Source organism: Vidua macroura, chromosome 3 (assembly GCF_024509145.1).
Source record: "Vidua macroura isolate BioBank_ID:100142 chromosome 3, ASM2450914v1, whole genome shotgun sequence".
Lineage (NCBI taxonomy): Eukaryota > Metazoa > Chordata > Aves > Passeriformes > Viduidae > Vidua > Vidua macroura.
Genome location: NC_071573.1, coordinates 13,250,161 through 13,265,406, shown reverse-complemented (window position 1 = coordinate 13,265,406; position 15,246 = coordinate 13,250,161). Strand labels below are relative to the sequence as shown.

Genomic DNA, 15,246 nt, shown 5'->3' with positions numbered 1-15,246 from the left:
TTGTAATATATAAAAAGAGTAAAATTGGTAGAGTGATTGACTTTTCACCTGATTTTTGATTTCTGAATAAGTTGTGGTGGGATTAATGCAAACTTGTACTAAATCAATTTATACCAGCAGCAGCTAATTTCTTACCTACAAGTGTTTTGAGAGCATTCATGCCACATTCTAAAAAAAAAAAAATAAAGGAAGTTACAGTGTATTTTTAAAAAAGCATATTAGCTTTGGAATCTTGCATGATAATCTGGTTTTACCTCCTTTTTCATGACTTGTATTTCTTTTTTTTAACAGGAATATCCAACTATTATTATAAGACTGCACCTAGCCCTTGTGAATGCATTTAACTCCTGTCCCCACAAAGGTGAAGGGCAAGAACACATTTAGGTTACTAGGCTGTCAGACAGCTTTAAGCATAGTTCCTCTTTGCATAGTTGTTCATGAAGTGTTCTGTGCATCTGAACTGACTATGAATATTGAAAGGATGCAAGAATGTTCTATTGAATCCCCAAATACCTCCCTTTCCAGTAATGTTTTGTGAAATTTATACTTGGAATTTTAACTGTTCCCTTCCACAGACTTGGCACATGTGTAATATGCAATGTAGATAATGTACTTAACATAGTACATATTTTGTACCCAACTGCAGATTTGCACCTTTTAATCTTAATATCTTTAGGGTCACTTTTTGCATATATTGTGCAAGAAACATACAAACAGCTCTCAGATTATTCTGATAGTTTGTAATAACTTTGCATTCAACAAACTCATATTTTTAGATGAGTTATGTGTGTAAATACAAGATGTATTTTATAAAAAAATTGAATTAAACTTGTTTACAGAATGTATGAAGCTCATTTATATTTACTGACTTAATACTGAATAATTAATATTGATGATTTAAGACACATCCATGTTCCTGTGCATGCCACCAATATATTGATGCTATATACCAATAGCTTTAGGGCTATAAATATTTTTTGTGATAATCAACATACGACTTCAGTCTGTCAAAACTGGGAACTTATAGCACGTCCATCTAGCAAAAAAAAAATTGCCTTTCTAAGATGCAACACCTCATTTTGGGGTGGTGACATGGGTATCACACCTTGGCAAGACACGCATTTTGAATGATCTCTAGAGAGCAGCTAGACATGTAGGTCTTGTTTCCTTTCCTACCCATCAGACGTACTCTGCTGTTTATCAGCAAAATTATACTTACTTGAAAAGTTGATGAAATCATTTGTTGAGACAACATACAGCTTGAGATCTGCTGTAATTTTATCATTATCCTTACTGGTGTTTAATGTTTTGCTTGAAGTACTACAGCAAGCTTAAAAGCTGCTCATTTTGCTCTCGGGACAATTTTGATTAGCCTGGGTGGCACGCATACCATGTGGGTTTGGTTTGGTTTGGTTTCCTTATTTTTTCTTCACACACTGTATTTCTTTCAAAATTTCCCTGCTAGAGCAGCCTGTGCTAATTTGGGTCCTTTTAATAAAAATATTCCAAAGAAAACTTTGTATTTGAAAATTAGCTTTAAGACCATCAGTAGCCTAAAAGCTTTGTGTAACATGTCACTTAGCTCAAATAAAGCCTATGGCAGACAAAGAAACGTTGTACAGGTAGGCTGAGCTATGCAAAATGAACCGGTGTTTTAGTGGGTGAAAAGGGAAAATCTTAACAAACTTCAAAATGCTCTATTAAACTCAAGTAATTTTTGAAGCACTGCTTCAGAGCAGAATGCTCTCGTGGGTGCGATGGCTCCGTGTTCCCGGCCCGGGGCCAGAGCCACCCTTTCCAAGGGCAGAGGCACCGTGGCTTTGTCACTCCCTGCCAGCGCTGAGGCCACTGACACCGGGGCTCTCTCGCACGCTCGGGGTCAAAAACACAACCGGTGTGGGAGCCGGGGTATGAAACACAAATCCCCGCTCCGCCTTCCCCGAGGCGGAGGCGGCGAACGCGCTCGCCCTCTTACGACCCAGGTTTTGTCCGAAGCAGTAACTGCACGGCAGCGGCGAGGGCGGGATCGCCGCCGCGGGCCGGGCTCGCTCCGGGCCGGGAGCGCCGCGGGAGCGGAGCCAGCGCGGGGTGGGTGGTGCGCATGCGCGCGCACAGCGTAGCCCCGCCCCTGCCCCGCCCCTCGCGGAGCGGCCCCCTCGCCCCCGCCCCCCGCCGGGCCGCGGCCGCTCGGTTCCGCATCCGGCGCGGCTGTGTCACTTCCCGCTCACGCGGGCGCTCTCCCTTTCCCCCTCTCCCCGGACCCGGATGGTGACTGGCGGCGGCGGCTCCAGGGACTGTCAGTGAGCGCCTCTCCGCGGGCCTCTTGTCCTGAGGGCGGCGGCGGCGGCGGCCGCGAAGATGGCTGCGGCGGCCTCCTGCTCCTCGGCGACGGCGGCGGCGGGGCCCGGTCCCGGTCCGGGCTCCTGCGAGTGGCTGCTGCTGCGGGACGGCTGCCTGCGCTGCGACGCCGACGGGCTCTGCAGCCTGTGCTACCACCCGGCGCTCAACGCCATCCTGGCCGTGACCGCGCGCGGCGCCATCAAAGTCATCGACGGCACCTCGGGGGCCACGCTGCAGGCGTCGGCGCTCGGCGGTGAGCGGGGAGCGGGGCCGCCGCCGAACAGGTGTCGTGGCGGGTCGGGGGAGCCTCGGGAAGGAGCGGCCGAGCTCGGCCCGGGCCCTGGATGCCGGAGGATCCCCCCGGCTTATTGTCAACCCTTTTTCTGGCCTGAAGGGCCTCCCTGCCCAGGGAGGTGGTGGAGTCGCCGTCCCTGGAGATGTTTAAGGAGAGACTGGACGCGGCGCTCAGTGCCATGGTCTAGTTGGCATGGTGGTGTTTGGTCGTAGGCTGGACTCAGTGAATCTCAGAGAGCTTTTCCAACCAGAGCCTCTGGTTCTGTGTTCCTACTCTTTGGGGCAGAGATGCTCATGTAGACAGCGCCCAGGCGTTTTACTTCTGTAAAATATATTAGCGTGGTTACTGAAAGATAAAATGGGGATAGAAGGCTGTGATGTATAGGGTTGTATTTTTTAATTTTGCTTTTGCGGGTGTTGTTGTAGATCGTGTAACGTTGAACTTCCAAAGATTAGAAGCAGCATGTTAGGCAGGACAGGCATAATTCTAGTACTTACTGATATGTGATACTATAATAATTTGTTTACTGAGCCTTATTCTGTTTTTTTAAGAAGGCTTACTGCTTAAACGTGTCATTTGTCCTATGGCTTAAAACTATTTAAGATCAGAATCCCTCATGAAGTTATCTGGTGATATGTTTTTGTATGTGTTTGAATCGTTCTTCAGGCTGTTGACTATCTTGACTGTCTCTGGTGGTAGAAACCGTATCCCTGCTGTTATGTTCAGGAGTCCTGATTGTCTACTAGCTTTGTAGGGGGTTAGACTGTAGCATCTCCACAACTATGAAGCAACTTTATTTGTTGACCATTAGTGGTTTTGCCCTGTTAATAAACTATCTCCGTAGAAAAAGATCCAAATGCCATTAACAGCTTTTGTTCCTTGTTTTATTAATGGCTTTTAAACTGTGGCACTTGTCAGAATATTGGCGGTGAGTGGTGGGTAGGGTTATTTGTCTCCTTGTGAGTGCAGCCCTTGGAATAGAAAGATAGGCTTCTTACCAATTGTGTGCCTCCATGTTCGGGTTCTCCTTACTGTTGTTTATAGCTAATAAGATGTAGCTTTGCTGAGTGGTGGTGGTGAAAGGTTGTTTGCTGCCTGAACGTGGTACAGTAATGCCAAGAACTGCATGGGAATGCCATAGCCTGGGCAATATGTACACTTTCACCTTGAAAACCAGTAACTGTATTGCAAATGTCAAACTGAAGAGAACAGGACAAAAATTGCTGATTTCCTTTCATAACTCAAAGTTGGTACATTGTATGTAAGGTTAAGCATTTGGGGCAAATGAAAAAAAAAAGATTTGTGGAACTATTAAGAAGGTGCCAGCTGCTTTTGTTGTCAGTTGCTTGCATGGAGAATGAGGCTCTTGTGTGGTGTTTCCTGCATTGTTCAGGATTCAGATCCCTCTGCTTCTATAATTCCCTTCTACCATGCTGTCTCCTAAAGTGCTTTTTTTATTAATAACTTTGCTTCTTCAGGCTATTGCAGGAATTTGAAAATTGCTTTTAAGTTGTGGATGAAGAGGGCATAAATAGAGGACTTAATTTCTAATTGGCTGTCTGTGTAGGAGATGTTTAATTCTCAGATACAGAAAAGGAAGTGATTTGTAAATCAAAGTGATTCTACACTTTGCTGTGATAGAATCCTTGCAAAGGATTTGACTCAGTATTCAAAATGCTAATGGAAATTCTCCCCGAAATAGTAACTATTTCAAAATAACACATTGCTTTGCTTCTGTTACGTACATTCAATCATGTATACTTCCTTTAGTGTCAGTCTTCTCTGTGACAGCATGGCTGTAAAAGATGGGTTCTACTCCTCCTCACATAAAACAGCAGAATTGCTTGCAATCTACCCAAATTTTATCTATGCAGTAGAGCTGATGATTTTATTAATGGGAAAAAAAATGTTAACCTTTAGTTTGAAGAAACTTTAGATTAATTTTCTTATTGATTCAGACTGGCATGCCTGTTAGAAATCTGCTGCATCTCAGCAGTTGGTGTCTGTTGCGGCTATTAGCAATCCTCTTCACTCTTTTTCTCTCTCTCTTCCTTCAGTCTTTGGGAAGAAGAGGACAAGGGAATTTAGCTGCTCTCTGATGTCTGCCTGCACTGTACAGTGTGAGCTCCTTTAATGTAGGATAGTAGTAGCTGGACACTCAGACCTGTAGACCAACTCTGTCCGTATTCCCTTCCCTGCCATAAATGACAGGTCAAAGGATATTGTTGCTTCAGGGACTTCTGGTACTATAACTAAAAATAGAGTCTCTAGGAATTAAAACTGCTTCTCCTGGGAGACTACTTGTCCTCCTTGGTAATTGAGGCTGCAGGTCTTATGCCTTGCCAAAAGATTTATGTTGGACAGAAATGCTGTTGCTTGTTACCCAAAGAAAAACAAAATGTAGCAGGCCTCTCTTTCTAGAAAGCAGAGCAAGGAAAAGATTCTCCTGTCAAGGCAGAATAGGGGAGAAAAGAAACACCACTAAGCCTCAGTGTGTTTTGTATTTGCAGTCACAGTTCACTGCAGAAATATATATAAAGCTTTGAGCTCATTCTCTGTGAAAAGGTTGAACCTGTGGAATGCTGAATGTGGTAGAGCAGTGGAGGCTGCCTTCTTTAGAATAGAAATGCAGATTGCTCTTTGGTGTGTAAAAGAGCAAGACAAAAGATTCACAGCCAAGAAGACAGTTCAGTTCTAGATGGGGTCCAGATATTTGGATGTGGTCTGTGTGCTTCAGTTGCTCATGTGAACTTCATTGGTCTAATGTATGTGGTGATCCAGGGATTGTTCTTCTGAGCCCAGTGTGTAGGAATTCAGTGTGGATTGTTAGACCATGCTGAATCTTCAGCAGCTCTGTCTCTGAGGTGTGTAACATCTTTAGTCTGTTTCCAGTTTGAGCCCTGTAGGCCTATTCAAGAGGACCAGGTGATCATTTGCAACAGAGCGTGGTAGTGCATAAATGTAGGGGGAAAATCAGGTACCGCTAACATTAAGCTCTGTCTTACCTGGTCACAAGATTGTCCTTTTTAGTCTGTCAAGACTTTTGCATGCACGCTGTGCATTTCAGAGACTGGAAGTGCAAGGAAAATTCTTGTGATTTCTGGATGTTCTGCGTTTCTGTTTATTTGCTTGTAGTGGTTAGTCAGGACTGGTTTTGAATCTGTCGCACAAGTCTATCAAGTACTTTATTTTCCCTCTTAGACATTTAAATATTTCTGTGGTTTCAGTTTCAAGAACACTGGTAGCCAAAAAAGCATAAATGAGGAATCTTCAAATACAGCACTAAAGATGAGCCTTTTCCTCGGCCTCAAAAGAAGTAAACCAAAACAGTGATACAAAAACCTCCTGAAGAATCTAAACAAACTTTCAGATTAGTCTTGAGTGATTCTCTTAGTGTTTATAGGAATGTTTGATTTATCAGTCCCTTCTGTTTACAAATAAAGTAAGAAAACTGCCTGAACTGGGAGAGTACTGTAACTCTCAGAGAAGCTTGGGCAGGGTTAAAATAAGAAATTAAAATGTACCATCAGATGGACAGTGACCATCTTGAATGTTCCAGTAGGTATTTCTAGATTAATTTGATGTGGCAGTAACTTCAGAGCCTTGTTTGCTAAAATGCACAGTGTTTTGTAGCTAAGGCCTTCTAAATTACTCTAGAGGCCCTAACAGGAATCAAAATACAGACTTCTGAATCTGTACAGAAAGGATCTGTTCATGGTACATATATACCAGTTCCTGAGGGGAAACAGCTTCTGCCTTATCATCAGAGGCCCTCAAGGGCTGTTCCTCCATCAGAAGAATTTAGAAGTAAATAGATCCCAGCCCAGGAGGCTCACCTGTGCCAGCAAGTTCAACACCATTGCCTGTCAGAGTTCCCTTTTGGAAAGTCTTGTTTTTCTTCAGCTGTCTAAATTATGGTGCCTTGGAATCTCTGTTCCTTTCCGATTCTTTTCCATGTGATCCAGAAGGCAAAACAAGAGGAAAAGATTCTCTTTTGCAACTTGGAAGTCATAGAAGGAATTTACACTTAAGATAATCTTTAGGGAGAAACTGTTGGGATATTCTGTCATCCAATTCTACACTTGATTTATTTAAAACCACCATCAACAGTTTCAACTGTTTGAAGATCACTGGTAATACAGCTCAAGTTCTCCTCCATTCCTCAAAATCTGGGTTAATTTCTTCCATCTTTTTGTTTCTTGTATTCTTTTGTTCCATTATGAAACAAAGATAATGATAATAATAATGAAACCCCTTGGTCTTAACACAGATTTTCTCATCATACTGGGAATGTTGTCAAATCTAGTGATGTGCTACAGTCCACCTTGCATTTGAGCATACTTGGGTGGCTGCTAATCTGGGTGAAATGCTTTTTAATGAGATAATTACATTCATTTATGTGATCTTAAGATCATACATGAGGTGCCTTAACCATTTGAGAAAACAGGATAGGAGAACTGTTAGATTTGAGTTCAGCGTTTTATACTAGCAAGGGCTCTAGACTGCTGCTCCCTTTGTCTGCTAGCTTAATCAGAGTATGTCAGATATCCCTTCTTACTTACCAAGCATCTTACCGAACTGACAAAGTGCTTTTAATTGGTATTTCTAGGCTCTGTTGAAGCACATCTGGATTATCTTCTGCAGAAGCTAAAATAGAGTGAAATTAGGCATCTTTTCTTATCACATAGCTTTAAAGGGATGTTTGCATGTCCATGTTTCATACAGGGGTTCAGAACAGGCAGCAGTGCAGGCATATGTTATTTTGCCAGGCATGATCACACATTTTTTCATTTTATTGACAGATCATTCATATCTGGACCGATGGACTCATGATTGAATCCATCTGCAACAGCAGTGCAGTATTATTAAAGGCTGCAGAATGCTTTAATGTCAGATAATCAGAAATGTCCTAGATCTCTGCATATGGACTGTGAAAAAGGTCTTCTGCAGGAAGATGAATCCTGAAATGCTTCTTAGTGACCTGAAGAGGAAACACTGTGCTGAGATTTGTGTCAGGGATTTGAACTTTGACTACCTGCCCTAATTGTCTCACAGGTAGTTAAAGCATTTCTCATTGACATGAAGGTTTCTCTGGGAAGAAACTGACTTTCTCCTCAGTGCTAATTATTGTCCAGCTTTGGTCAAGATAGCTTTTTATATGCCTATATGATAAACCCTTCAGCTCAGCTCCCAGTTATGTTGTGTACTGTTTTGTGTAAGATGTAGAAGAAACCTGGCAGAAATATATCCTGAGAGATAACTGAGAGTTGAAGTCCAGAACATTATGGTAAAAAGCAGGTGTATCTCTGTTGGACTTGAAGTAATGAAAACATGGAGAAGGCTTTTACTCATTGCCCAGTCTAGTCATCTTTAAAAGCCTGATCTTTTACCATTCTGAACATCCTGGTGATCAGTGGTTGGGATCTAACATGCTCTCTTGTCCTATGGGTGATCTTTCCTGGCAGCCCACCATGATGTTAGCTGGCCCGGTAGAACCACTTTGAGTCTTTAGTTACATTGTTTATAACTATGTTTTTATGGTTGCTGTTGCACTGGTATTCGTAACTTAAGTGAAATAGAACATCTAAAATTTTATAAGAGAGAGTGTAAGAAAAATCTGTCCTAGATGAAGATTCACCTTAATTCTTTTTTAATAACAATTAAGTCTGATTTTTTGGTTTCAGGTTTTCTTTCCAAGTTACTTTCAAATCAGGTAACAAAGCTGTCCATCCTTGCTTTTACAAGCATTCTTTAATTTTCCCTGAAAAGTATGACATATTTCAAAAATGTTTCTTAGGCTGCCTTGAAGATGGAGATGAGGCTTGCAATCATGTGGACTCATGGACAACTTTTGAGTGTATCAGACTGCCCCAGGTCATGTTGTGTGACAGCTTTTTGCATGTTGTCCGTTCCACTGGGATCGGTAACTTTTCACAATTTTAAAAAAATTTGTAAATAAAAGATATACACGTGGGTTAGTTCACTTTCCTGATGGTTCTTAAGTGATGCCACAGTATTGCTTTCTGCTGTTAGAAAGCTGTCCTTTAAATAGTTAATGCTTTCTTAATTGCACTGACTGCTTGCAGTCACCACATGAGTGCTTGTCACTGACTCGAAGTTTCAAGAAAGAACAGCTATTGGCCTGAGTTCTTTCATTTGTGAAATACAGATTAATACTAACCCTTGCAAGTCCTTTGCTACCTTGTCTTTGGGAAGAGTATTGAGATTTGTTAAGGACCCAGTGTACACTGCTAGTGAAAAAGTAGATAGAAGCACTGCAGAACATTTATTTTGAAGATTCCTGTGCATGTTGGGGAAAGTGTACTCCACAGATAAGGATGATAGTCAATAAACATTGTGCATAACATAAGTTTAGAAGTGTTAAATTACGGAAATAATTTATCTGTCACATCAGTATAAGCTATTATGTTTAAAATTTTCTTGAGCTATTTGCTAGAGCCATTCAGTGAGTATTGATAACTTTTTATTGTGTAGCTTAAGAGGGAATTTGCTTAAGCTGTCTTGAAAATTGGTAGCGTTAATGAAAACATATCCAATGACAAGTGCTGGTCAATGAAGGCTTGCATAGCATACAGTCTGTCAGCAGTTCTTCAATCTCCTGTACAGTCTGGGAAGGGAAAGCTTTTTGATCCACTGCACTTCCCTGATTTGACTGAGCATGAAGCACTCAGCATCTCATGTTTCATTTGGCAGCTGTAGGAGAACAGTTTGGTAAACTGTTGTTTACTGGGCAACAGGCTACAAAGATTTGTGGAAATCTGCATATTAAGAGGAAGAGCTGGGAGGGTGAAGAGTGGCACTGAGAACTATGATGGAGTGCCTCAATGACAGTAGGTAAAGGGTTAGGGAAGTAGGAAGCTGGGAAGATGGTACTGAAGACTGGAAATGTAGTGTTTAATTGAAGAGTAAGAAGGCAGTGTGGTTAATGTGGAGAAATAGTGGGGTAGACTTAGCTGACCTGTCTTCTGCAGGATCCTAGATTTATGTTCTGATGGTAAATGATGACATGTAACACTGCTTGTTAAACTTTTTTTGGTAGTGGATTTTTCCCGATCAGTTTTCTATAGCTTTTGTGAGTCAGAAGTCGCAAGATCAGCATTTTTCAACAAATAATATCAGGTTCTTTCCCCATGTTATAACGGGAAAGGAAAAGTCCTTATTCTGAATCTGTGGAAGAACTGGCTTCCCAATACCTACAGAAGGTGCCTGGCAAGGCCAGACTAAAGGTAGCTTTTCTGAATTTCCCTCTTTTAATTTCAGAACTCAGGTGTAACTTACGTAATCACCATGTTCAAATATTCTTATGCTGCAAATAAGTGTTTAAAATGTTCAAGGCCTTTTCATTTTGCTGACTTCTCTGAAGAGTTTGAAAAGGCATCCTAAAGAATAGTTTCACTTTTAAATATAACTTAAATGTGCATGAATCTAGTCTGTTCTGCTTCAGCTTCCCTGTGTAGTAGTTATTAGGATAATATGAGAATGCATTTAATAAACTTGAAATACTCCTAAGAATTTAGTGGTGTTGTAACCTGGTGTACTGGGGTCTGAACTAACTCATAATACCAGAACAAGATCTCGTGCTAGGAATATGAAATAACAGCTAAATGCTCAGTTGTTACTGTATAAGCAAATGCTAGAGAAGTTGTCAAGAACTCATCTGATTATATGTCCTTTTTCAATGTCTATATATGTGCCATATTTCTGTCTCAAAAAGAGTGTGACAGAACTAGAAAATTAAGGTGTGGAATGGTTTATGTATGTGAAACAATATTCAGTCTGAAAGAGATGATGGGGATGATTTGGAATGGGGAGTTGAGAGAGTGAGAGCATGTGAAAAATGAAGATTGGGAGATGATTATTCAAGTACAGGAACTGAGGGCATCAAAAGAAGTAACTCTGAGAAGTAGTAAAATATGGAGCTCCTGTCTACAGGGCATTGTGGATGCTATATGTTTGTGGAATTACAACAGTGTTGGACAAAGTGATAAAGGAAAAAACCTGTCAAAGGTCATTGTAATAATCAAAATCCCTTTTGGGTCAGAAGATCCCTAACCAGAAACTAGCTCAGGCCGAGAGTGTGTACAGGAAAGAACCATTGTGTAGATTACCTTTCTTAAATTCTTCACTAACCACTTGGTTTAGACTACTGTCTTGGGCAAAATATGAGGTTATGAGCATTTTCCTCTGATCCACTGTGCCTGCTTCTCTGATCAGTACAGTTTTTTTAAGTAATGTCCAAAACAAAAAGGTAGTAACTCAGCAGTCTAAAATAGCTTTTGAGCTACTGCTGCAGTAATGGAAGACTGCTGTTAGATTTTCTGCTAAACCTCCTTTTCTGCAGACTAAATGAGCCCAATTATCTTAAGTCTTTCCCCATGTGTTGTATTTTCCAGCCCTCTAACTTCTTAGTACCCCCTTCATGGGACTGTCACATATGTGCTGATATCTCAGATGGAGGAGCAAAGATGGAACTGATATTCTGGATGTGGGCTTATTGCTGATTAGAGGAGACTGATCTTTTCCTGTGATCCCCTCTATGGTAACAGTTTGTGGCTGAGAGGATACAATGCTACCTCTTGTTCAGCCTGTCCATCAGGATCCCCAAGTTTTTTCTGATGGGTTGCCACCCAGACAAGTGGTCCCCAGCTCCTCTTGATGTATGGGGTTATATCCCATTCTGGATGTAAGACCTTGCATTTGTCTTCACTGATTCGTGTCAAGCCATTCCTCTGTCTGACATCCTTGTAAAAGGCAGCCCTGCCATTTAATGCATCAGTTGCCCTCAGTCATCTCCCATTGGTGTCATCCACAGTGTAAATCAAGGTGCAGTGTGTCCCACCATCCAAACCATTGATGAAGGTAGTGAACCATATATCAGGCTTTGTTGAATGCCACTCATAACTGGCTAGGTGTTGTTTCCTTAAGGATTAACTTTGCACATGACAATGTAGCCAGGTTTTCACTTGCCTTATAACCCACCCATCTGCTTTTGAGAACTTGCTGCTTCTCCCAGCATGATGTCTTGGAATCTCCTTAAAATATTGGAGCTTGGGAAGGGTGAGAAGCTAAACCATTTCCTGCCAAACAGTCTTGGGAGTTCAAAAAGTGCCATATGTGGAGATGTTTTCTCCGTTCACAGAGACTGCAGGATACATAATGGGTGAACTCAGATGCCACTTTAGGGACCAAAAGAGGAATTGGTAGTAAAATTTCATCTGGCAAAGTTTCTTTGTTGTGAAATGCTGTGATGGGACTAGCACTTGAAGAACGGGAACTTCCTGTTACTGAGCTGCGAAGTGTTCCTTGCCCGTGTCTGGTTGTGGGTGGAAGCTGTGTAATCTGTCTGTCTGCACCCTTTGAAAGAAAACTTTCCTGAATTTTTTTCATCATTTTTCACTTTAAGAAAAATTTTGAAGAAGAATGTGCCCTCAATGAGGTGTTTGCAGAAGAATTGCAGGGACTTATATTCTCACAGTTTACTGGGGCTTACAGGAAGGATTCTAGAATACCTTGTGAAATCTTTCCTAATTTGTTCTTAGGATAACGGCGTAAAGCTGTGTGAGTAATTGCGTTCTGTACATACAAGTGATGCCACTCATGTTAGATACATGGAGATCTGAAACCACACAAAGAGCACAGGCACAAGGAGCTCGGGAACATCCTCCTGCTGATTCACTCTCATTTTGAGTCTGTACAGTGGGAGAGGACTCTATGCCTGCAAAGCAAGTGAGATATGAGCTGTCTTGATCTCAGTGGGGTTTTGTTTATGTTCTGAAACCTTTTAAGTGTTAGTGTTAGCTTCTCTTAGTAGTTGCCTGAGCAGACACGTCTAGTTAATATTCATGTGGCAGTCTCCAGTGCTTTGGCCCAGATAACACTTCTTCCTATTAATAAGGATTACTAAAACCAGCTATCATATAATGAAACTGATACTGAAGCAACTCTGTTGTGCTCATTGCTAAAGGAAAGATAAACTTTAGATCACATGTCATGTTTTTTATTAACTAAATCCAGTTTTTACAAATAAGTGAATTTGAAGGCACTTTGTAATGTGAATCTGGGTATTTGTCACCTTCGGCATTCTTGCTGTTTGGAGAACATTTTTAATTTTCTTTCCTGCTTCAGCTCTAGTGTGTTTTTTCTTTATTAAATCATTTTGGACAGCTCTTCCAGCTGATGTGGCAGGTGAAGGTATGTGTATATAGTGAAATCCAAAAGAAAATGCTGCTTGTATGTACCTGGTTTAAGCCATTGATGTAATTTGTCTAAAATAGGAACTTGAACTTGTGTTCATCTAATAGTTTCCTTTCTGTCCTTTCCTAAAGTTTGAGAATGTTTCTGATTTGGGGAAAAGAGGAGTTCATGGAGTGCCTTTATGATGACAGCAGACTGCTTTGGTTAGGTGATGTTTAGTGCAAATAAGGGGCTGGGCCTGGACCTGGAGATAAAACTACAGTGCTGAAATATCCACAGGGGATGTACATGAGGAAGAGAAGAGGAGGAACAAGGGAGAATCTCTAACTGTTAAATTCAGTAATTATGAGCAGTCATGGCCTGATTTGGCCAGCCATTAGACATCTTCTTGTTATGGTGCTCCCAACTGTTCATAACCACCATGTCTTTGTTTTATTTGGGAGCCACTGATGTGAAATAATTTGGAGACAACTTTAGTTTTAGACCAGACTTAGAGTGGTTTGCTTTTTATCCTCTTTTGTGTGAACCCTTTGCAGCTCATCTGTAGTTGTGATTTTCTGTAGTATTAGTTCAAAATAGATTCCTGCAAATATAGCAAGTTGAACTTTAGGACAGGATTTTCTTTTTTTTTTTTCATTTGTATTGCAGAACTTCCTCAAAGTGCAAGTGTTCTTATATGCTTGCCTTGGCAGATGGGTTGCTTAGATAGTATGTAATTAGGAGTTACCCTTGCTAACTTTCAGTTGGTTTTATGATTACATGAAGTGCTAGCAATAAGAAAGGCACTTGCTTTGTAACAAATGAGGACAACTGATACGTGAGGTTTTTTAATCTCAGGTATATGTGAAAAATGTGTGGAAGTAGCCGAGTGAGGTTCTAGCAGGAAGTGTTTTTGTCTCAGATGGAAGGGATAGTTTTGCTGTTCACTAACGTGGCCTTTTCTTGGGTTTTGGATTCTCTTTAAGTAGCTTTTTGCTCAAATCTTATGGTACAAAGTCAATGGGATAGATAGAGCTTTTGATCTCCTGAAACTTCATTAATTTACTTTTTCCATGCTTCCAAGTATTTTGAAGTGAGTACTGAGATATTGTTTGGATATTTTAATTTAAATGGCAAATGCAAAACTGGTATTGCTGCACATAATGCATCTGTTCTACTGAACTGATGGGATTTCTGTTTCTCAAAAAAATTTTACTTTAATTCTTAATTTAAAGACCTAGTGACATTGATAGATGAAAGTTATGAATGTTCATTGAGATACTTGATTGGACTTGGGTCTTAGCATTGTGGAATTAGTGCTATGATGCACGTGTTTACCATTCTCACTTTATAGCTGCAGGTAAGTGTTAGTTTACTGTAATTTAGAAACTATTTTTAAGCTTTTTTGCTCTATGTTGGGAGCTTCTTGTCAAGAGAATTACTGACTTTGATATGTTTTAGTACTATTCCTGGCTAGCAGTTTTCTAGGTGAATTAACTTTTTCCAGTATCACAAAAGATAAAGGTGTTACTGCCAGTATTAATCTATATCTCTTCATGATGGTGACCAAGCATATGCAGGTGACAGCCACTTCTCTTAAGCTGTATAACTTTGAGGCTGAATCTATCTTTAGCAGAGAGACAGAGACAAACTTTTTCATTGTTCTACTTCTTGAAATGCAAGGCTAATTCTCTAATTGGTTTGGTTCATCTTAATGCCCATAGGCAAGGGGGCATGCCAGATGCTGCTTAGACTGTTATGAATTCTCCAAACAAGTTTGTTTTCTGTAATACTCTTGTAGGTCAGATTTCAATCACAGGAAATTGCTGGTCTCTGTTGTTTGAAACAAAGAAGGTGGAGGTGAAATACTCCTTTTCTCAGGTTCTTAATTTCTGCAATCTGATGGTTGTTCAGTTTTAAGTTTTTAGGTTGCTAATTCTAATTGTTGTGATAGATGACATACCACAGTGTGATATGCTACTGGATTTGCACTTCTGGCATGCTAGCAGCCTGCCAGGTTTCCTTGTAGGAACTGACAAAAGGTTTAATGACTTCTTTGTGAGTTGTTTTGTTTTTAATCCTAGGCAGATAGGCTGGAGTTTTTGGGAGAAGCTATGATTCACTTGTGCCAAGACTGAAAAGCAAAATCATTAGAAACTTAGGATGACTGCTTTTTCTCCTACCACCCAAAATAAATTACAGCTAAAGCAAGGGGGGCTAAAATGAGAGTAACAGTTGGGTTTTTATGATCTAGCTTAAATAATTTAGTGATTTTATGTGAAACTTTTTAGCTGTGGTTTGTGAAGATAAGATCACTTAGGCTGGACAAGCAGGACATTATGTTAGAGGGGCACCACTATGTTTTTCAATGGGTATTGGCAGAGTCCTTTGGCACATTGTAAAATATTGATCCTGAG

The 15,246-nt window shown here is 40.8% G+C and overlaps 1 protein-coding gene across 6 annotated transcripts in view; it reads left to right on the top strand.

Annotated features, from left to right (window-relative positions):
• Positions 1-2,313: 2,313 nt before the first annotated feature.
• BIRC6 (baculoviral IAP repeat containing 6) overlaps positions 2,314-15,246 on the top strand; it is a 173,445-nt gene continuing 160,512 nt past the window's right edge. For 5 of the 6 annotated variants that reach the window (XM_053972189.1, XM_053972187.1, XM_053972191.1 and 2 more), the window contains exon 1: positions 2,314-2,593. In XM_053972189.1, the coding sequence (XP_053828164.1) occupies positions 2,359-2,593 (235 nt within the window). In that variant the 5' untranslated portion in view covers positions 2,314-2,358. The remainder of the gene's footprint in view (positions 2,594-15,246) is intronic. The other variant, XM_053972188.1, reaches the window with a different exon arrangement.